The sequence below is a fragment of the Mastigoproctus giganteus genome, chromosome 4, assembly GCF_048544385.1.
Source record: "Mastigoproctus giganteus isolate SK-2022 chromosome 4, ASM4854438v1, whole genome shotgun sequence".
NCBI classification, from domain to species: domain Eukaryota; kingdom Metazoa; phylum Arthropoda; class Arachnida; order Uropygi; family Thelyphonidae; genus Mastigoproctus; species Mastigoproctus giganteus.
This window is the reverse complement of record NC_143578.1, coordinates 211347669-211372426: the sequence shown is the minus strand read 5'-3', so window position 1 is coordinate 211372426 and position 24758 is coordinate 211347669. Positions and strand designations below refer to the sequence as shown.

General features: G+C 37.6%; 1 protein-coding gene across 1 annotated transcript in view; it reads right to left on the bottom strand.

Annotated features, from left to right (window-relative positions):
• Positions 1–5967: 5967 nt before the first annotated feature.
• Positions 5968–24758, bottom strand: part of Ublcp1 (Ubiquitin-like domain-containing C-terminal domain phosphatase 1) — an 82903-nt gene continuing 64112 nt past the window's right edge. Inside the window, exons 6-7 of the mRNA XM_090372034.1 lie at positions 7513–7640; positions 5968–6195 (exon numbers count right to left, since the gene is read on the bottom strand). Of these exons, the coding sequence (XP_090228160.1) occupies positions 6144–6195; positions 7513–7640 (180 nt within the window). The 3' untranslated portion in view covers positions 5968–6143. The remainder of the gene's footprint in view (positions 6196–7512; positions 7641–24758) is intronic.

Sequence of the window (24758 nt, the reverse complement as noted above, 5' to 3'; positions counted from 1 at the left end):
GATCCAGGTCTTCCCTTCACATCACCGGTTTCATGCTTTAATTTACTGTTGACTGGTGGCAGCCTATTTTATCAGTGATAGCACGCGTAGAAAGCCCTTCCTGGGACAGAACAACAGCTACACTTTTTTTTATTGGGGTGAACTGAACATATGGAGCCATGCTTACACCTCCGCAAAACAGGATAATAATGAGCGTGTATACCCAATGCTGTATTTATAGAAATGGCTGATGCAGTACCTTGCAGTTATTGTCTTATGCAATAGCAGTGTTATCTGACGCAATACCTTTGCTTTGTGACAAACAAAATGACTGTAATCAAACAATATCTTATACGTTTCACTACAAATGTTACTTTTTTTTAAGGTGATGCAGTTTTTTTGTCCGCCACTGTATATACCAATAATATATCATCGTCAAAAAAAGGCATGAGGGATTCCTGCAACATAACCAGATGTTTACCTGTCAAAAAAGTAAGACAGCATTGACTGCTTGTCCCACACTCCTGTCAAAACCATTATTCATGGACCATATTGATTGCATGTTGCTTTAGACCACATTGGTTGTTCATCAGTCCAATATCTAAAGTTATGTGGCTACTAAGATAAAACAAAATCTCACCACTATGAATGGTTGCTTGCAGAAACTATTCAGAGAATTGTGTTTGTATGATAGGATGTTATGGAAACTACCGCGACTGATTTCTCTCTGCTATGAGAGCTTCTACATAGGCTTCTTTGGACTCATTACAAACACAGATATTGCATTTTCTTTAGTAAAGTATCTTCTTGGTCTACTGCTATGGCCATGTCCACAACCACACCCATAGCAGTAGACCTTCTTGGTCTACTGCTATGGGTGTGGTTGTGGACATGGCCAATTCTCTTAAAGTGGTCAACTAATCTCATGATGGTTGTACAACTGATTTGCCAGTTGGGATGCAGATGACAAAATTTCTCTGCAATAAATCTATGAGCTGCCTGAACCTATGGAACAACTTTGACATAGTTTACTTGGATTTTAATTCTCCCTCATGAGAGATTATAAGATGAAACATGGTGGGATTACTTGAAAGATTCTGAGATGGATTGCAGGTTTGCTGCAGGGCAGATGGTTGTGATTAATGGTTATTCTTCAGATTGGTGTAACATTAGAAGTTGGGACCTCCCAAGGTTCAGTTTTTAGACCACCATTGTTTACAAGTTTCATAAATGACATCAATGAAGGAATAAAGGGCATGATTTCAAAAGTTGTGAAGACGTAAAGATTGGTAGATTTGTTAATGATCAGTGGCAAGCAGCGCTTCCTTCAGGATGACTTGAACAGGCCTCGAGAATTGTCAGAAAAGTGATGGCCGTTTTAATGCAGCAAAATGCAAGGGAATAACAACCCCAAAATTACTTATACACTTGGTGGGGTTGAATTATAAACAGTAGAGGAAGAAAGGGATCTGGGAGTAACAATGTGGCAGATATGAAGTTTTCTGAGCAGTGTAAACAGGTGACCAAGAATGCCCATGGTCCTATCGACGATTTATAAAACAATATCTTGTAGCAATAAAGATGTGTCCAAGTATGGAGACCTCATCTGAAAAAAGACACTGAGCTTCTTGTAAGGGTTCAAAGACAGGCAACTTGCATGGCGAGATCAGAAAAAGGGCAACTGTAAGAGGAAAGACTGATTACATGGGATGTAGAGTTTGGAAACTAGGAACCTTAGAAGGGACCTGATTGAGATTTATAAGGCTCTGAGAGGGAGTTGGTAAAATAAATGAAGCAGAATTTTCTCTGTTATATAGAATTCCAGAACTAGAAGGCATAAATTCAAATTACAGGGGAAGACATTTCGACTAGATTATAGGAAGTTTTCTTTTAGCCAGAAAATTGTTAATTACTGAAACAAGTTGCCTTTGCAAGTAGTTGAGACTGACAGTTTGAAGAAATTCAACTTCACAAGTCAACTGGATAGTTACCTACGTGAAGAGGGAAGCACAATTTGTTTTTGTATTTTTTATGTAGTTTTTCTCTTTTTGGCTGGTGCAGCAAAAGCCTGTAGCTTCCTTGCACTATATGGCTAATACTAGTACCTCTCATAGATACCATGGCAATTTTGCTCTGCACTGTTAGTTTTCCTTATATTCAAATAAAATTAAACCTGAACCAAGGAAAAAACAATTAGAAACTAATAGTTTTCCATGACTTTTGGGACACCCTTTATATAATATCCTTAGTCTTTTGAAACAAGATTGAGGTAGGTGGTAGATGACTTTCATCAACCGGTGAAATACCACCACTTTGCTTAATGGAGGCCTGAAGTGGTGAAACCCATGTTTAGTCTCTAGAGCAAAGTTTCCGGCATCCCCCTCTTCCCATACTTCTCCTTCAACCCATGCATGGTACTAAGTACTATAGGTTTTGATACCTTTCGTGTTTGGGGTTTTCATAAAAAAAAAAAAAAAAAAACAGTCTTGGATGGGGGATAAGTGATCTTCTTCCTAGGATCCTTGTCCCTCAACAAACTTTAGAAATGCACGCCAAGTTGCTCTGAATAACCACAAGCAATCCAGTTCTTTCAGATACACAATGTAACAATAGGAAAAAAAAAGTTTACTTCTAAATTTATTAAAATACACTTGATTATGGAATTAATATTGTTACCTTTAGAGAGAATTACAAAAGTATTCTAGTGACTCTGCAATTTTTTTGTTATAGGCAGTTAGGTTAACTCTTAATTTTGACTTAAACATGTACATTGAAAATTGCAACAGTGTTGTGGATACGAAGATTAAATTTTTTATTTTTAAGAAATAAAAATATAAGATGTGGAGGAGGATATTTAGTAGAAGCAGATTTAATGTTATACAAGTTTATCTAATTAAAATGCAACCCAGTTTGTAATACAAAATTTTATTAAAAACAAATACAGAATTTAATTAAAATAGTTACAAAATGTGTTGGATAGTTCCCACTTTGTTCATGTAGACATTCATTCACTTATTTTGGAGTTTTATGTAACTCTAATGGTATAAAATGCAATTCCAAAGCAATACATGCACTCATGTATGAAAACTGTTTTACCGGTATAATTCACATAAGGCATTATTAGAAAATTCCAAAAAAAAAAATCCTTTGAACAATTTTTACGTAACCATAGGATGCTCGTATGGCATTTCACAAACATTACGTCTTCAACAAAATTTTTCTATTTTATAAATTATCAGAATAAAATCAAATCTTCCATATACCTTTACCCATCAATAATCCCTACATTTTTTTTCTTCTTTTTCCTGTCCAGTATTAGGCCTAGTGGCCTGTTATGGTCTCTCTCCATCTTTGCAAGGATCTGCCTCTGTCTCTCCTTCTCTGGGGTTTGTAGTTTAGAATACCTTTCGGATAGTGTCCATCCTCCATTCTCTCCACATGCTGGATCCGTTTCTGTATGAGTAGATATAATTCAGTACTGAGGTTGTCTGCAGTTCTGACAGGATGTCTTGATTTCTTTTCCTTTGATTACATTTTTTTCATTTTGATTTATTAGGGTTTATGAGGTTATGAGAGGTTAACTGTTCGGCTGGAGTTTAATAGACATGATATTTTAATATTAATATTTTTAATATTAAAATTGTTTAAAAAATGTTTAATATATTTTTTTCAAAATTAGCAGGAGTGCACACTGCTCATCCAGCAACTGTAATTAATAGTATATTATAATAATGGTAACAATTACAGAATACAATTTTATTTAAATTACAATTGTATTCTTGACCACTATATGCAATTTCTGTAAATTTCTTTTTTTTTTTTTTTCAAGAAAGGATTTTCTGGGTGAAAAATTGGAATTGAGCAAGTGCTGGGAATTTTGTGTGGGGGGGGGGGGTTATAATAAAGGATGAGCGAAAAAAATATACAACTCAAGAAATTTCAAACAATAAGTGAGATAAATTATGCCCATCTTAATTAAAAAAAAAAACACGTTTTCAATTCAACAACAAAAAAGAAAAAGATGAATTAAACAAATTTTTATAAAAAAATGTTTGTCAGATGCTCATGTAGCATCTGTGTTCCATTTACAGGTTAATGGGTCAAAAGTTAAGTTCACTTACACTTATGATTTTACCAATGTAGATAATGATGAAAAAAAAAAAATTTCCCCTTCCACTGATAATACTAAAGGCCACTGCTATATACACTATTACTAGGGGGGGGGGGCAATTGAGAGAGAGAGAGAGAGAGAGAAATTCATTTTCATTGTATGTAAAATAAACATTTTTAATGTGTAAATGTCAAACACATTTCAAAACAAATATCTGCTACTATTCTGTCATTTTATGATCAAAACTGTATCCTTGCTTTACCTTTTAGTGCGATACATATTTGAAATTTTGCTGTATAATTTTTTGTTGGTACTTGACTTATGGGAGATGTCCAACCAACAAGTTGTACAAAGCTGCTAAATAAATTCATTTACTGAGCCAAGTGTGTAACAGTGCATGTAGAGTCATGACAGCATAACATTATTTTGCTATGTAATTGCCACATGGACACTTTTTCTTTTTGTATGAGTTTTCAAATTTTTTTTCAAACAGATGCTGTTTCAGTGATCTAAAGCAGCAGTAATCCAAGGAAGAAAGTGCTGGAATTTTTAGATGCACTACAGCCCTACCACTTGAACTACTGCTGGATCTGTTTGCTCATAAACCATTTCACTATGCTGATATATTTTTTTTTCTATTCATAACATGTTTATCACATATGGCAACAAATTTTGGGAATTTTATGGTGTCATGTGCTGCCTTCACACCTCAGTGTTTTGTCCATTTTTTTATCATCACTGCCATGTTTTTACTGACATCATATAACATGAACAAACATGGAGCTCTATGCCATCTTGTTGCATATACTGTTAATCCCCAACAGTGTAAAGAAATGATATTCCTAAGCATTCAATTCTTTCTACATCAATTTGTTCCTTACTTTTCATTCAATTCTAATCACAGATTAAGTGTATTTTTTTAGGTAATTCAGCAGGTGCTACTTTTCAGTTTTATTTTACTTATTCTTTTTTTATACAATTTATATCAAGATATTTTGGAAAAAAATCATCATAAGTAGACCCCAACATTTTTCATTTAGAGAGCTGAAATAAAAATTATCTTCCATCTGTCCACATAAAGACAACATCAATTACATCATTAAAGTTAGTGAAGCATCTGTTTTGTGTTTCTGTCTGTATGTATATGACCTGACAGTGAACGTTGGGAACTGATTTATTTTTTATTTATGGTGATGCTAGCAACTTTTTAACACCCAAAAATGTGCAACACCGCAGTATGATATATCACCTGCTTTATGATATATCCAAGACTTGTCAAATGGTTGAGAAAATAAAAGTTATAAAATGTCTTAATGAGAAGGAAAAAATATTCACAGGCATATGTGAGAAAGCAACAAATAAAATTATACAAAGCAAACAGTTGAAGCACAACTTCAAAGAACCATATCTAGCATGTGGGCTGTTGTCATTGTTTTCTGTGCCAAAGTATAAGATTGAGTGGCTTATGTGGGTTGTAGGATTAACACCCCTTAACTTTTTTGGAAAGCTGAAAGCTCTACAGTTATTTATGATGTGCAGAATTATTTTTCTCAGATCTACAAAGTTCAAGATGTTCATTTTTTTAATAAAAATTTATCTGCCCCAGTTTGCAGAGTTAAAGAATCATCTTCAAACTTCTCTCTCATAATTTAGAATAAAAATATATTTTTTAAAGTCTGAAAATGTATGTGGGGACTTGAATTCAGCAAATGATCATCCATCATCAGAGATCGTATTTGAAATGAGGTAAGATAAAAATATTCAAATAAAAACTGACTAAATAGTATAATTTATTCTTTTAATATGAATTACAACTTTCATTTAATATTTTTATCACTGCAGTCACTCAACACCCATACACACACAAGGTCCATAACAAACAAAGGCTGTTCACTAAATTCTGGTATTGAGGAAACATACATCCACGTATTTAATCACTTTACTGAATTCAATATATTTACAAAGAAGTTTCATGAATGATGAAAGGTATTTACAATAATTATGCCAGATTTCTTCTTAAGAAAATCACAGAATGCTTTTGTGTAACAAATGGCTAAAATCCTCCTGGGTTCTCCCTTGAATCTCTTGATTTTGATGATTTATACCTAGAAGCCATAAGAGATCACAATAAGCTATATATTAGTCCTAATATCTAAATATAGGCCAAGGTTTATATAACATTAGAAATTTCACAATATGAAATTACTATTAAGTGTAATTCATCCACCTGATAAAACTTTGCAATACCACTTATGCAGTTCAGATGTATAAATCTTGATGAATTGATGCTAATTTGTTTAATCATTAGAATAAAAAAATATTTAGTCTTATAACATTCACTTGCTAAAAGAAATAGTGTTTTATCCTCAACACAACACACTGTATAGTACTACAGATACATTAAAAATGGTATGTTTATGCAGGGTTCATTTAAAATGAACAGACGATCTTAATTGTGTTCTTATATTAATGCATTACATTAGCAAATACTTGATAACTATATGACCAAATGTATTTGGACATCCTTCCATTATACTGTGCACCATGACAAAGTGCCTTGTGCATGTATATTGGCTCAGACACACCATTATAAATCTTGTGGCTCTGCAGGTGCAGCAGCAGTGTTACAAACCAACATGTGTTATGGATTGGAAATTATGCACTCTCAAAGTGGAATGGTCATTAGATGCCACTTCAGTAATCTTTCTGCATGCAAAATTGTGATTTGTGGACTTGAGAACCTCCCAAAATTCACTGTATCAGATATTATTCAAAGAAGAAAGATCGTAGGTGATGACTCCATTAAAAAAAAAGGGGAGATCTGGATGGCCTTTTTCAGGTGTTATTTTCTGATCTTCGATCCTGAACAAAACAGCAAGCTCAACGATAATCCAAATCTAATGTCAACAAGTATCTTCTTCTGTCTTCTCAATCTTCAACCCATGCACAGTGCTAAGTACTACGGGTTTTACCTTTTGTGTTTGGAGTTTGAATTAAAAAAAAATAAAGCCCCCTTTCTGTCTGGATGAAAAGGTGTTCAATCAATTAAACCAACAGACTTATACTGAATTTTTCATATATTGGAATTTTGTGTAATTATTTTTTTTATATTCAAAATAAAGATATCCAAATATAACAAACTGTGAGGTCATCTCTATTTTTAAAGATAAAAAAAACATTTTAGTTGGTTTTTATTATTTGTTAATTTATAAGTTCAGTTGCTAAAGAACATATGTAAAATATTAATAATATAAAATGTTATTAATAAAAGTGCATAAAAATTCTCTGTACACTATTTTGCATATTAATAACTGCATAAAAATTGTGTTTATGTCTAGAATTATACTGACCCCACTTGACTGCATCAGGGACAATAGATTTGAGAGAAAGCATTACATCTAAAAAAATCAAATGGAGCATACCTTTCCCAGTGCTTATGATTTAAATGACTAAGATCACCAAGCTTTGCAATCTCTTTTAAGTATTTACCCAGCTTGATTAATTCTTTATCTTTGTCTCTGTTCAAGTGTGCTTCCTTGAATGGCTTAATCTGGAAGAAGTTAATTTAGTAAGCCACATATGCACATTTCTTTATATTTAAAGAAAATTTAAACAAAATGTTTGAAAATTAACCATTATAAGATAATCCCAAGTATAAGTATCTAATCTGCTTAATGAAGTATTAAATTTTATTAAGCAGATTAGATATAGAAGGTATTCAAAAAACTACATTTATATATTGAACAATTTAAAATTTGTGTTCTTTAACTAATCATAGCCCCCCAAACACATAAATAAAATAAAATAAATATAGCTGAAAAAAATATACAAAAATATTTAAAAAAAAAAAAAGGCAAAAATTAATTTTTGTATTTTTTTAGCTGAAATAAAATCTCTGTAATGAAGTTTTGATCAAGACCTTGTCAATGTTTTCTCACTACTCCAGACAGACAAGTGAAGTATGTTGAGTCCAGGCAGCTCCCCATTGTTCAAAAGTCTTTGCAATCAGCTTGCAGAGATTCAAAAAAAAAAAAAAAAAAAAAAAAAAAATATATATATATATATATTATTTTTTTTTTTTTTTTTTTGTATATATATATATATATATATATACACATACAGGTAGTCGTCGACTTACGATCATATGAGGTTCTGACCGACCGGTCGTAAAGCGATCCAGACATAAGTCGGACCAGTTTAGGTAAATCAGACACTCTGTACAACACAACTGGTTCACTATTTACAAAAATAAAAAATATGAAAAAGATATCAAATATTGTATAAAATCTAAAAAATTTTGTTTCCTTTTCTGCTCGTAAATTTCATGGTATGGCCGAAAAGCATCTTGTACCATTCTTTCAATCCTAGCAAACTGTTTGATGTTTGGGTCCATTTCCTCAAAATGTGTAAGAAGTTTATTTAGTACAGAAAACCCTTTAGATAACCCTCTAGTGGTGAATTTTCATTCTGGTTCTTCCTCATCTTCATTTTTCTCTTCTTCCATCCTTTCTTCTTCGGCCATTCTTTCTTCTTCCAAAGTGATAAGTTCTTCATTAGTAAGTTCTCCAGATTCTTGCTCTAGCAGCTCCTCAACATCTTCCACTTCAATCTCTAAAGAAAGTCCATTTGCCAGTGTTACAATATTTTCCGTAATCATTTCAAGTTCACTATCAAATTCATTTACCCTTCTTCTTAACAAAACGGTGGACACAATTCATGCATTTCTTTGTCACAGCCTCCCACGCGGTTGCAATATTTTTGATGCATTTATAAATATCGTACTGTTTCCAAAACTTTCGCAAAGATAGTTCTGGGTCGGCGTCTATTGTGGCTATAGCTTGGGCGAAAGTGGTTCGAAGATAGGGCCTTAAATGTGGAAATCACCCCTTGGTCCCATAGGCTGAATGAGTGGAGTTGTATTTGGCGGCAAATAAACAACTTTTATATCTGGATGGAGGTGGTTTAGGTGAGGTGCATTATTTAAGATTAATACAATTTTTAAAGGAATTTCTTTCTTGAAGCAATATTCACGAACTTTAGGTACAAAAAAATTTATAAACCAGTCTTCAAACAATGTTTGAGCCATCCAGGCTTTTTGGTTTGAACAGAAGTATACAGGCAGAGTGTGCTTGTTTACATTCTTGAATGCACGGGGATTTTCAGATTTTCAGAATGATAAATTAAAAAAGGCTTCAGTTTAAAACCTGCGATGTTCTCACCAAGGAGCAAAGTCAGCCTATCTTTAAGTGCCTTAAAACCAGGCATGCTTTTGGCTTCTTGGTGAATGTAAGTGCATTCTGGCATCCTTTTCCACAAAAATCCAGTCTCATCCACGTTGAAAAGCTGCTCTGGTTGATACCCTTCTTCAGTAATTATTTCATCCAGACTTTTAACAAATTCTTGAGCTCCTTCCACATCTGCACTTGCTGATTCTCCAGTGACTCGAACCCTATGAAGGTTGAATCTTCTTTTGAATCTTTTGAACCATCCTGTACTTGCTATAAATGTCTGAGTGTAATCTTTTCCGGCATGTTTCATCAGCGTCTGAAAGAGACTTCTAGCCTTCGACTGCACTGTAAGAAGGCTTAAGGGTGTTTGCTTCTGTATCTGATCTTCCATCCAAAGAAACAATTTTTCCATTTCACGGATGGGCCCTGTACGTTGTTTCGTTATCACTGTTGCTCGCATGGGTGCCAAACCTTTAACAACTTCACGAATCCTTTCTTTGTCTTTCAAAATTGTCGACACTGTAGAATGAGATAACTTAAAATCACGTGCGATCACGTTCACCTTTCCTTCTTCATGCTGCTTGATCACTTTCAATTTTGTATCTAAATCAATGGCCTTTCTTTCTTGACAGGTCTAGGAGTAGAAAAAGGCACTTTCCTCTTGGTTGACATGTTTAGGGGTTTTAAAAAAATGCTAATTGTAACACAAATATAACTGAACCAAAAATAGTGAACGTAATGTATGCAAACAGAGATCGAGATGCATGAATCACGACATACATACATTGGTAAGATGTTTTGTTCGACTGTGATGGCAAAGCTGACTAAACGGATTAAGACTAGCTTATTCGTACCAAACACATGTTACTGGGCAGTGGGCTGACTCTACACGCACAACCGTTCCCATTAGGCTTCGGGGACCACACTGATAGGGCATGTGAATGTAGTAGAAAAATCTAAGAGCACTGCATTAAGAGAGGGTTTAAGTGCATATAGCATTCTTCCTAGCAACAATCTTGTATGTATGCTCAGTTCAGACTGAAACGCGGTGCAAGGTGCAGTAGCAGCCGTAAGTCGATCAGTCATAAAGCGCATAGGTCATAAGTTGATGACTACCTGTATCTACAGGGTTGTTAAAATTAAAGTATCCCTATGTAGAGGGATCTGGAGCGAGTTCTAAGGCTCGTATTGAAGAGAAATTTGGACAACAGGTGCAATAAAGAATGCACTCACCACCATTTATTGGAAAAAAAAATTGGTAGTAGTGGTATGTGATGCAAGAAAGCAAGTGTATGAGCTTATACAGCATCAGCCAAAAAAAAAATCACACCATTCCCTCCAAATGCAGGTCCAGTTCCTCCTTAAATTTATTTAACCAATCAACTTCCACAACGACAGATGGAAGTTTGTTCCAGCAATTAACCACCTGCTGGCTAAAGGCAAATTTCCGCACATCTATTCTACATCTGTCTTTTCTTAATTTGAATTTATGCCCCCTTAGGATTGTAATCTGAACAAGTGGAAGGATCCCATCAGAATTCAGCGTGCTCAACCCATTCAAGGCCTCATACACCTCAATCAGATCACCGCGCAGGTGCCTAGTCTCCAGCCACTGCAATTTGCAGAACTTAAGCCTCTCTTGGTAAGAGGATCCCTTCATTCCCCTCACCAATCCAATCTTGTTGCCCTTCTCTGTACACGCTCAAGTAAATCTACATCCTTCCTAAAATGAGGCCTAAAGACCTGTACGCAGTACTCAAGGCGTGGCCTTATACAGAGGGATAATCACCTTCTCCCTGCTAGCAAAATTCCTATATATCATTGACATAACCACATGACCTGCCCTGACAACCTGTCTGCATTGCTCAGAAAACTTCATATCTGACTGCACAATTACTCCCAGGTCTTTTTTATTTTCTACCACCTTAAGTGTAGTACCACACAATTGGTATGTTTCTCTGGGGTTACTTCTACCCATATGCAGTACTTTGCATTTGTCAAAGTTAAACTTCAGTTGCCACTTCTTAGCCCATCTGCCCAAATTTTCTAGATCCTGTTGCAGTAGCACACTGTCATTACTGTCATTAACAACCCTGCCAACCTTTGTATCATCTTCAAACTTCGACACTAAGCCTGATATACCTTTATCAATATCATTGATAAATATACAAAACAACAGTGGTCCCAACCATCCTTTTATCCATTGTAGCAACTTACCCTTAATACCATTCTGCTCCAATTTGTACAATAGTCTTCCATGCGCAACAGTGTCAAAAGCTTTCCTGAAATCCAAATATATGATATCAAAATTATTTTTTGAATCCAGTTCCTTTGTAACCACATCATAATATCTTATCAAATTTGTCAGACAAGACTTTCCCTAAACAAACCCATGCTGTGTCTGAATTATTGCTGCAGTCTTGTCTAAATGATCCTGCAATGCATCTTTAATCAGTGACTCCATTATTTTACCCGGAACAGAAGTTAAACTAACTGGTCTGTAATTACTTGTGTCACCCTTCGATCCCCATTTGTGAATTGGGGATACATTTGCACATCTCCAGTACGTGGGAACCTCCCCTGAGTCCAAGGATGCTCTCATAATTATGGCTAAGGGTTTGCTTAGTTGCTTTGCCGCCTCCTTTAATATAACTGGTTAGATCCCATCCACCCCAGGTGCCTTTCTTATGTTTAACTTCAACAATTTATCCTCCACTTTGCTCTCAGTTATTACAAAATCATTAAGCACCCTGCTACAATTTGATAACCTTCTGCCATTTTCAAACCTTAATAACTCCTCATGTGTGAATGTAGATGCAAAATACTCATTCAGTTTGTTTGCTATCTGAGTAGGATCATCAACAGTCGAACCATCGATATCAAATGGACCAATCATATTCATCACCTTGCTTTTAGAGTTTATATAAGTAAAGAAATCCTTGCTGTTTTTCTTAGTATCCTTTGCCAAAGATTTCTCGTAATCTGCCTTCGCCTGCCTAACCTTCTTTGTGACCTGATTACAGACTAGCTTATATCTGCCATAGGCTTCTGAGTCGCTTGATAATTTATAAGCATCCCATGCATTTTTCTTCTCTGTCACGAGCCTCATTACAAAATTAAATTAATGTAGTTACAAAATTTGTCACTATATGGTGCTGTGGAAATACAAATCACTTGAACAGCGCTACAATTGTTCAATGTGTCCTCCAATTTGGTCAACAACAGTTTCCATTCAAAGAGCAGCATTTTCTACAGCAGAACGTAACATGTCCACTGGAATAGCCAGAACATGACATCTACTGCTGTTCTTCAGATCTGCCAGAGTTTGACATCCTTCTTGATATACCTCGTTCTTCAAAAACCCCACAACCAGAAGTCGCATGGGGTGAGGTCCAGTGATGGGGGTGGCCAAGATGTCTGGAAACAACGGCTGATAACCTGTTCGTCTGTAAAGTGTTGCCTTAGCAATCTTTGGACACAATGGTGGATGTGGGGTGGCACACCATCTTATATGAATATGGTATCCTGAAGGCACAAACGTTGTTGCAGCTCTGGTATTGCGAAATTTGCCGACATTTCATATCGCTCTCCAGTGACAGAACAGGTGAGGGGTCCAGTTGGTGTTACCTGTTCAAAAAAATATGGCCCAATCATGAATGTGGCCACCACACTGTCACTTTTGGAGAATGCAATGGGACCTTTAGCATTAGCATTAGTAGAGGCATTTGATGCAAGAAAGCAAGCTTATGCAGCATCAGCCAAAAAAAAAAAAAAAAACCCACTTCCACTTCACCCCTCTGTTCGTTCAAAATACCTGTCCAGCTGAGCCTTAAACTTATTTAGGCTATCAACCTCCACCACAAGGGATGGAAGTCTGTTCCACCAACCAACCACCCGCTGGCTAAAGGCAAATTTCTGCACGTCTATCCTACATCTGTCTTTCCTCAATTTGAATTTATGCCCTCTCAGGTGATTTTTCTGAGCTAGAGGAAGAATCCCATCAGCATTGAGCATGCTTAAACCATTCAAGGCTTTATACACCTCTATCAGATCACCTCGCTGGTGCGTAGTCTCCAGACACTGTAATTTGCAAAACTTAAGCCTTTCTTCGTAAGAGCACCCCTTTGTTCCATTCACTAATCTTGTTGCCCTTCTCTGTACTCGTTCCAGCAGCTCTACATCCTTCTTGAAATGAGTTCTCCAGACCTGTATACAGTACTCTAGGTGTGGCCTGACCATCGCCTTATACAATGGAATAATCACCTCCTTATCCCTGCTGGAAAAATTCCTGTATATCATTGACAATACTCCATGAGCTACTCTTGCAGCCCGTCTGAACTGCTCAGAGAACTTCATATCTGCCTGCACAACCACCCCCAAGTCCCTTTCATTCTCTACCACTGTCAGTGTAGTACCACAGAGTTGATACGTTGCTCTTCGGTTGCTGTTTCCCATGTGTAGTACTTTACATTTATCAATGTTAAACTTCATTTGCCACCTCTCAGCCCATCTGTTCAACCTTTCCAGATCCTGTTGCAGCAGCATAGTGTCAGTAGTGTCCTTGACAACCCTGCCAACCTTTGTATCATCTGCAAACTTGGACATTAAGCCCGATATACCATCATCAATATCATTTATAAATACAGAAAACAATAATGGACCCAACACTGAGCCCTGAGGGACTCCACTAATAACATCAGTCCACGATGAGCAGTGTACATTGATTACCACTCTCTGTCTTCTCCCCCTCAACCACCCCTTTATCCATAGCAGCAATTTGCCTCCAATGTCACACTGCTCCAATTTGTGTAGCAGTCTTCCATGTGCAACAGTATCAAAAGCCTTTCTAAGATCCAAGTATATAATATCCAAGTTATTCCCTGCATCCAGTTCTTTTGTGACTGCATCATAGTATCCAATCAAGTTGGTCAGGCAAGACTTCCCCTTAACAAAACCATGCTGTGTCTGAGCTATAACTGAAGTCTTGTCTAAATGATCCTGCAGTGCTTCTTTAACCAGTGCCTCCATTAATTTTCCTGGAACAGAAGTTAAGCTCACAGGTCTATAATTACTTGTGTCAGCCTTTGATCCTCCTTTGTGAATTGGGGTCACATTTGCACATTTCCAGTCTATGGGTACCTCCCCTGAGTCCAAGGAAGCTCTCATAATTATGGCTAAGGGTTTGCTTACTTCCTTTGCTGCCTCCTTTAATATAACTGGATAGATCCCATCCACCCTGGGTGCCTTTCTTGTGTTTATCTTCAACAGTTTCTCCTCCACTTTACTCCCAGTTATTTCAAGATTCTGTAGCTTACTGCTAGAGTTGAATACACCTCTGGCATTCCCCTCGCTGAATAACTCCTCATGTGTGAATGTCGATGCAAAATATTCATTTAGTTTGTTAGCTACCTGAGCAGGATCATCAACACTTGACCCATCAATATCAAGTGGACCAATCTGATTCATCCCCTTCCTTCTAGAGTTTACATAAGTAAAGAACTCTTTGCTGTTTTTCTTTGCATCCCTTGCCAAGGATTTCTCGTAATCTGCCTTCGCCTGCCTAACCTCCTTTGTAACTTGGTTGCATATCAACTTGTATCTATCATAGGCTTCTGTGTCATGTGTTAATTTGTATGTATCCCATGCATTTTTCTTCTCTGCCATATGCCTCATTACTTCATCTGACATCCATTTTGGCCTAAACCTTGAACAATATTTCTTAGTTGGTATGTAAAGCCTAGTAGCTTCCAAGATAAGTTCTTTAAATGCTTCCCATTTTGAATTTGCTGTTGGTAACATCATCAGTTGGTCCCACTGCATAGAATTTAAATACTGTCTCAGTCCATCGTAGTCGCCTTTACGGAAGCAATAACCCTTCCCTTTACCCCTAATGGTAGTTACCTCTTTGAGTAAATCCCACTTCAGCACACTGTGATCACTGCCACCTAGTGGTTCATTTATCTGCAGATTCTTAATGCATGAAGAATCACTGCTGATAATCAAATCAAGAGTATTACTCCCTCTAGTTGCCTCCCGAACATGCTGATGTAGAAAACAATCATCCAATAAATCCACAAAAGTCCTGCTAGTGTGTGAGTAACCAGCCCCCAAATTCCAGTCAATATCTGGGAAATTAAAATCTCCCATTATAAGACACTCTGATTTACTGGCCCACTCTATTTCCCTGTACAGTTCCTTATTATACTCATCAGAGTCATTAGGCCTATAGCACACTCCTACTCTCAATTTTGATCTCCCAATGTTTATGTCACACCAAACTGACTCCACACTCCACTGTCCAGCGATGTCGACTGGCTTCACTTCCTTGGTTTTTATGTGTTTCTTAACTAATAACATAACCCCTCCTCCCTTCCTATCCTGTCTATCCTTTCTGTAGACGTTGTACTCCCCAAATTGCAGTTCTGCATCCCTTATATCTGTGTGACACCACGTCTCTGATATCCCAACAATATCTGCCTTCGATGTTTTGAGCAATACCTCAAATTCATCAAATTTATTTACTAAACTCCTAGCATTGGTGTACACGCAAGTATACCTGCACCTGTTTCTATTCTTAGCTACCCTAACACAACCCATGTGTTTACTTGTACCGCAATGGCTCCCAGCAGTCTCTGAAATACCATGCATCTTGTTTTTCAGGCTTCTGCTCATTCTAATAGAAGCAGTGCAAGAATCTCTTTCACCTCTGCCAGTGGCTACTGTCAATCTATTGGTCTTTGTCTCCCCCCAAGCTAGCAGTTTTCCGACCCACCTAACACTGCCTCGATAGCATCAGCAAATATTCTTGCACCCTTTCTATTTAAGTGTATCCCATCCCTGTAGAAGCAATCTCTCCTGTTAACAAGTACAGTCCAGGCTGAAAAAAATTCTACCCCTTGAGCCTTGCACAATCTTTCCAGGGCCGAATTGATCAACAAGGCTCTCATCATATACTCCCTCCTATCGTGTCTGGGCAGAATTGCAGACACTTTCAAATTCAACCCTAATTCTCGGCTTTTGTTCAACAGTGACCTGTACTTGTTAAGTAATTCTGCCGGTCTCCTACTCTTAATATTATTAGTGCCAACGTGTACAACTATATCACCTTTTGTGCCCTTAAAAGATGATATTCGCTCTACAACGTCATCAACCTTTGCCCCTGGCAGACATACCCTGGTCCTGTTCCACCTATCTTTTTTACAAAGCATGTTCCCCGTTTCCCTGACAATAGAGTCACCAACAACTACTAGTTCCTTCGGGACCAGCGCATTCTGCCTTAGGGGTTGTCTCTGTGTCACGCGATGCCCAAGTGCAAGCTCTGGCGTTGATGTGGGCAGCTGAGAGCTTGATGGGCCCCTCAATTTAGTTTCTTCGAGGGCATCCATCCTGTCCTTCAAGCTCTCATATAGGCCCACAAGAACGCCGAGTTGTTGCCTGATATCGATACACTCCTTGCATCGCGCACACACAAAGACATCCCCCTTGGCAGTATCATGTCCCGTACCCGATTGCTCTGCAAACATCAAGCAAACAGTGCATTTTATAAGGCTGTGAGTCAGAGGACAACTGCCCCCCTCAGTTCTGCTCTGAGCCACAGCACTTCCATTAGCTTGAGCCTTTTGCTTTGCTGCTCTGGTCTGAGTCATGATTCTATTAATTTATTAATTAATTTTGTTATGTTATTAATTATATTACGTTTGTAATCTAAGTCGTTATATGTATTTATTGAAACGTACAATAAATTCAACTAACTAACGTTAGTTAGTTAGTTGAATTTATTGTACGTTTCAATAAATTCAACTAACGCTATCTAGTACGGTATCACAATGGCGGGAAAGTTACTAACGGTAACGGTAGTTACGAACACGTGGAAACCCTTACCGATACTTTTACAAGGCCGAGTAAAGAATAAATACACTAAATTAATCAAAAAATCACAAAATAATGTTATACTACTAAATTTAAATCAAAAGTTTTAGAAAAACAATAATTTCAAATCAATAAATAAGAAAAATCCACTTAGCGGCTTTGAACACAACCGTCACTAGTAGCCTCGTCAGCAGACCTCTTCGATAACACGAGGGATTTCTGTTGCCCAAATGCGACAGTTGTGCGTATTCACTTGTCCATTTAAGCAGAAGTGTGCTTCATCACTCCAAAGGATGTTCCATGACCAAGTAATATCCACTGTCATTTGCGACAGAAACCGAAGTGCGTATGTGTAACAAATATCTGCATCACCATGCTTTAGCTGTTGTAACATGTACATCTTGTAAGGATAGTACCGCAACACCTGACGCATTACTAGCCTTACAGTGGAATACGGCATGTCCACTCCATGAGAAACAGTTGGCACACTTGCACTACTACATGGAGATTGACGTGATAAATCCACGACAGCCATAGCCACATCTTCAACACAGAGGAGTTCACTCGTTTTCGACCTCTACCTGGTTGAACACCAAGATGTCCTGTAGCTTCAAATTTTGCAATTTTGAGGACAGCACAAACTGTCATAGGTACACACCTTATGTGCTTCTGACACCGGAATTCTCTGATAGCAGCGGCTGCATTGTTGCTGTTCTTATAGTACAGCTTCACTAATAGTGCCTTTTTCGTAATCTGCAAATTATGCAAATAACGTAAGTTACTTGCATAATCGTAACTAAGATAGTTACATGCCATACAGTGACAAATTTTGTAACTATTTTTTTTCCCAATAAATGGTGAGCGCATTCTTTATTGTACCTGTTGTACAAATTTCTCTTCAGTACGAGCCTTAGAACTCTCTCCAGAGCCCTCTACATAGGGATACTTTAATTTTAACAATCCTGTGTATATATACAGCTAGGCCTTGCATAACGCGAGTTCGATTAACGCGATATTCAGTTAACGCTATTTGAAAAATGATACCACTTTTCACTTTACACGATGCAAATTTCCAGTTAACGCGATCTTTTTTTTTTATGCGATAGTTGAAAAAGATTTGAATCCCGCTTTAAGCTTACTGCGAGTCGTACAGTCAATAAACAAACGTTTGCCTGCTGCCCACCTCGGTGTGTTCCATCAACCATCGGAAGAAGACGTGTTTGTCTCCTGCTAATAAAGTTAATGCAGACTTGCATTTAAAAATTCAAATTTTTAAATGAGCCAGATGAAAATGTTACCGCGAAGGAGGTAACGGTAAAAGAATTAGATGAAATCTTTCGTATCGCATAGAACCTCAAACAAAAGGTTTGATGTTCTCTGCGATATTTATTTCGCCACGGCCCAGAGAAGATTGTTGTCGGCTATCGGAAATTGATTGATGAAAAGAGAAAGTCAACACTGTTCAAATATTTCCGCAACAGTAATTTCTTCATTGTGTATTTTATGTCAGAGGTTCCCAAAGTTTCTCGGTTCACGCCGCCTTTAATGTCTCAGTAATTTTTTCAAGGCGCACCCAGACCAAAAGAAATACCTAACAGTTCCGTTTAGTAGTTAGGTTCAAACAACTTAATAAGAAATGCTGAAACTGTGAACTACATCGAGCTAGTAGTTCGCGCGGTGTCCGACAGATGTCGAGTATCGCTGTGTTTCCCTCGAAAATTTAAAATATTCCGCGGCGCACAGTTTAAGAACCGCTGTTTTATGCAATAAACATTTAATTCCATAATTATTTTCATTATCTTTTACATTGTATACAGTTAAAAAGTTATTTAAAAGGTATTTTTAAAATTCTTTATGGACATTCCAGAAGGTCAAGGACCAATTATAATTTTTCCTATTGGTTATGATATTCGATTAACGCGTTTCCGTTTTGCGCGATGCGCTCGCGGGACAAATTAATCGCGTTAATCGAGGCCCGCCTGTATAGTGACTGCTGCTGAATGTGTAAAATAGCCAAAATGAACTTGGAAAAAAAAGGGGCCATTATAGTTTATAAACTGAAGTAAATTTTATCTGCCACTGATGCTTTTTTATCTTGCATAAATCTGCAATGGCCATATGAACATTTTTGTTCTGAAGCTTAGTCATGTGACACCAGCAAGAATTGACAGCATAAAATTCAGAATTACATTTGCTAAATTATATCCTGCATAAGGCTTTTAACTTTTATTTCTCCATGCAACTTACTGAAGAGCACTTAAGCTCCTCTTTGTTTCCCAGAAATATAAAAACTAGTGTGAGAACATTCCCACTAGCAGCTTAGTCATTGTCATCCACTGGCAAGCATTTCACGAGCACTACAATACTATCATCAGCAGTGAGAAACACATTCACTTAAGTGTCAATTTCAGAAATTGAGCTGGCTAATTTGTACCAGTGGTCCAAATTAGAACATATACAAAACTGTTATAAATTAGAACATATATACAATAATCCAAAATACAACTAGCCAACTGTTTTTACAAATAACCATTAAAAAAAAAAAGTTATGCACCACATTAGCTTCTACTCTAACACAAAGCTTTACAGAATTGTTTTAATTTTACTGCTATATACAGAGAATCTCCCTGGGCTGCTACTGAAAATTTGAGAGATTTGCATCAGATGAAATACTTTTTTAAAAAATTCTTTTAAATTAAAAAAAAAATTTAAATTGCATCTGCTACATTTAAAAAAATTTAAATCCACTATATATGCATCTTTTAAAATATTTTTTTTGAAAGATGCACATGTAGTGGATTTAAACGAAAAATTGGTCTTTTTAGACCAATTTTTTGTTTTAGATTCAGCAAAAAATTAAGACATTTTTTAAAAAATATTAATGTTCTGATATGCTTGTATAGTTATACATCTAATTTAACAGAAAAAAAAAAAATACACAAAACAAACTGCAAGTGTACTAATTCTTAACATAGTACTTTTTTCAGAAATTTGATTACTTCTCTGTAGTGCAATTTCTCCATAATTTATATAGTGATTAAATATTTCCTTACAGAGAGGTTCAACTGTATATATGTGGTTCCTTAAGTTATTTTTACTATCTGGGCAGACCTAATATTGCTGCTTCTTGACCCTTTGTGAAAAAAACCAAAAAGTAAAGAAAGTATAGTTTAAAAGAATAAATTTGACTAGCAGCCAAATGTGTAATTCGCACACCGCAAACCTATGCCTCAGGTTGGCCTTGTATATAGTACAATGATTACAACTCCCTAATTATTTCAGTATTACATGTATAGTAGTAATTCAGGGAATTTTTACCATATTCTGACCAACGCTAAAAAGCTGGAGTAAAAAAAAAAAAAAAAAAAACAATAACAAAAAAAAAAACCCTCCCATTTCATCCCTTCATTCGTTCCAAATGCCTGTCCAGCTCAGCCTTAAATTTATTTAAGCTATTAACTTCCACAACAAAAGATGGAAGTCTGTTACACCAATCAACTACCCGCTGGCTAAAGGCAATTTCTGCACATCTATTCTACAACTATTTTTCCTCAATTTGAAACTGTGCCCCCTCAGGTTCTTAGTCTGAGCAAGGCAAAGAATCCCATCAGCATTCAGCTTGCTCAACCCATTCAAGGCCTTATACACCTCAATTAGATCACCTCGCAGGTGCCTACAATTTGCAGAACTTAAGCCTTTCTTGGTAAGCGCACCCCTTTGTTCCCCTCACCAATCTTGTTGCCCTTCTTTGTACTCGTTCTAGCAACTCTACATCCTTCCTAAAATGAGGCCTCCAGACCTGTACACAATACTCTAGGTGTGGCCTGACCATTGCCTTGTATAACGAGATTATCACCTCCCTGTCCCTGCTAGCAAAATGCCTATATACCATTGACAAGACTCCATGATTTTCCCTGGCAGCCCGTCTGCACAGCTCAGCGAACTTCATATTTGGCTGCGCAATTACCCCCAAGTTTTTTTCATTTTCCACTTCCCTGAATGTAGTACCACCCAGTTGGTATGTTTCTCTTCGGTTATTACTACCCATATGCAGTATTTGCATTTGTCAATGTTAAACTCCAGTTGCCACTTCTCAGCCCATTTTCCCAACTTATCTAGATCCAGTTGGAGTAGCATACTGTCATCACTGTCGTTAACAACCCTGCCAACCTTTGTATCATCTGCAAACTTGGACATTAAACCTGATGTACCTTCATCAATATCATTGATAAATATACAAAACAACAATGGGCCCAGAACCGAACCCTGGGGAACTCCATAAATAACATTTGTCCACGAAGAGCAGTGTCCATTGATTACCACTCTGTTGTCTCCCACGCAACCAACCCTTTATCCATTGTAGCAGCTTACCCTTGATGCCATATCTCTCCAATTTGTACAGCAGTCTTCAATGTGCAATAGTATCAAAAGCTGTCCTGAAATCCAAATATAAGATATCAAAATTATTTTTGGCATTCAGTTCCTTTGTGACCACATCATATTAAGCAATCAAACTGGTCAGACAAGACCTCCCCCTTTGACAAACCCACGCTGTATCTTAACTATTACTGCAGTCTTGTCTAGATGATCCTGCAATGTTTCTTTAACCACTGATTCCATTATTTTCCCTGGAACACAAGTTAAACTAAAAGGTCTGTAGTTACTTGTGTCACCTTTTGAATCTCCTTTGTGAATTGTTGATACATTTGCACACCTCCAGTCCATGGGGACCTCCCCTGAGTCCAAGGAAGCTCTCATAATTATGGCTAAGGTTTGCTTACTTCCTTTGTTGCCTCCTTTAATATAACTGGATAGATCCCGTCCACGCCAGGTGCCTTCCTTATGTTTAACTTCAACAATTGCTCCTCCACTTTGCTCTCAGTTATTACAAAATCACTTAGCTCCCTGTTAGTGTGTTTGTTTGTTTGTTTGTTTGTTATTTGGTTTTTTAGGAGCATTAGCAACTAAGGCCATATTGCTCCGGGATATGCGGTGGTCATTCCCTGACCTTCCCGCATCCTCCGTATTTGGTGGTGACGGGCTCGAACCCCGGTCTAATCAAGAAGCGTGTGCTACGCACTGCTGCTCCTTCCCACCTGGCTACGGAGGCGCCTGTTAGTGTTTGATAAACGTCTGGCACTCCCCTCATTGAATAACTCCTCATGTGTGAATGTAGATGGAAAATACTCATTCAGTTTATCAGCTACCTGAGCATGATCATCAGTAATCAACCCATCCTTGTTAAGTGGTCCAATCTGATTCATCCCTTTCCTTCTACAGTTTACATAAGTAAAGAACTCCTTGCTGTTTTTCTTTGCACTCTTTGCCAAAGGTTTCTCATAATCTGCCTTCGCCTGCCTAGCCTCCTTTGTGACTTAATCATAGACTAGTTTATACCTGCTATAGGCAGGTATAAACACCTGATACTTTATATGCATCCCCTGATATCACCTGATACTTTATATGCATCCCATACATTCTTCTTCTCTGCCACTAGCCTCATTAATTCATCTAACATCCATTTAAGCCTAAACCTTGAACAGTATTTCTTAGTTGGAATGAAATGTCTAGTAGCCTTCAAAATTAAGTCTCTGAAGGCTTCCCATTTAGAATTCATTGTTGGTAACATTATCAGTTGATCCCACTGTACAGAATTTAAAAACTGTCTGAGACCTCTGTAGTCACCTTTACGAAAGCAAAAGCCCTTCCCTTTAGCCTTGATGGTAGTTACATCTTTAAATAATTGCCACATCAATACAAAGGGTACTAGGAAAGTTCTGCAATACAGCTTTGTTTATTTAATTTTTTCAAAGTAATTTCCTCTACATTCAATACACCTCTCCATCCTCCGAAACCAATCTTTAAACCAGTTCTGCCAAGTTTCACTAGGGAGTAAAGCACACTCGTCCCAAGCCCGTAGAAGGTCCTCATCACTGGAAAACCGCCTCCCTTTTAGCTTCATTTTCACATGCGGGAACAGTGCAAAGTCGCAGGGAGCAAGGTCTGGTCTGTAGGGAGGGTGCTCGAGAAGTTTCAGTCCTGTCGTGGTCAAATATTCGGTGCAGGCTTTGGCGCGGTGAGCTGGAGCATTTTCGTGATGGAGGTACCAGGTGTCCATTCTTGACTTTGGCCGCAGGTTCTTCATAGATCCAATGACTTTAGGCAGGCATTGTTCAGTATACCACTTAGCTGTGACTGTCTTCTGCGTGTCCAAAACAACATGTTCCACAATTCCACTCGATTTGAAAAATACAGCTATCATTTTCTTCTTTACAGATCGGGATTTTCTGACAATTACGGGTGTGTCGTCATCATCAAAGACCCAAACTTTGTTTTGAGCCTTGGTCGGCAGATCGTAATAGTACAGCCAAGTCTCGTCACCTGTCACGATGTTGTTCACATACCGAGATTGTCCCTTATCAAACTTTTTTAACATCTCCCGGCACCAACTCACACGTCGTGTCATCTGCTCTTCAGTCAGTTGATGCGGCACCCAGAGAGAACAAAGTTTCTTCACGTGCAAATGATCTTGCAGAATCGAACGAATTGTTGGTGCATTTAGGCCCAAAGTATCCTCTATCTGTTGGTAGGTCACTCGCCTGTTTTCGTCAAGCATTTTCCTCACAGCAGTAACGTTTTCCTCCGTAACTGACGTTCGTGGCCTTCCTGGCCTCTTAGAATCCTCCAGAGTGAAATTTCCCCTTTGGAATTCTCTATACCACCTGAATATCGTTGTACGATGTGGACAATAATCATCTAGTGCAAGAGTCATTTCTTCTAAGCACTGGTCTATGGTTAAAGCACGCACGAAATTATACCGCAAAACTGTCCTTATCTCATTTCGTGACCACGATGCCATCGCAAGCACTTTACACTTTCACTACTAATGAATAACTGAGCCCATCGACTTGGCGCGGCGGCTACTATGCACGTATGAACATGTCTCAACATGCAGCAACAAGCAGCTTCCTGTGATTCATTGTTGCGTCATATTGCAAAACTTTCCTAGTACCCTTTGTACATTGTGATCACTGTCGCCCAGTGGTTCCTTTATCTGCAGATTCTTAATGCATGAAGAATCACTACTGATAATCAGATCAAGAGTATTACTCCCTCTGGTTGCTCTCGAATATGTTTCTGTAGAAAACAGTCATCCAATAAATCCACAAAAGTCTTGCTAGTGTGCGAGTGACCAAATCACAAGTTCCAGTCAATATCTGAAAAGTTAAAATCTCCCATTATAAGACATTCTGATTTACTGGCCCACTCTATTTCTCTGCACAATTTCTCATTATACTCATCAGATTCATTAGGCCTATAACACACACCTACTCTCATTTTTCCTTTCCAGGTGCTTAATTCACACCAAACAGACTCATCACTGCATTGTCCACCAACATCAATTGGATGCACTTCCTTAGATTTTATGTGTTTCTTAACTAACAGCATAACTCCTTCTCCCTCCCTATACACATTGTACTCCCCAAATTCCAATTCTGCACTGCCTCTATCTGTGTGACGGGATCCGGAAAAGTTGCCCCCCCCCGCATTTCGCCCTCCGCATTTCGCCC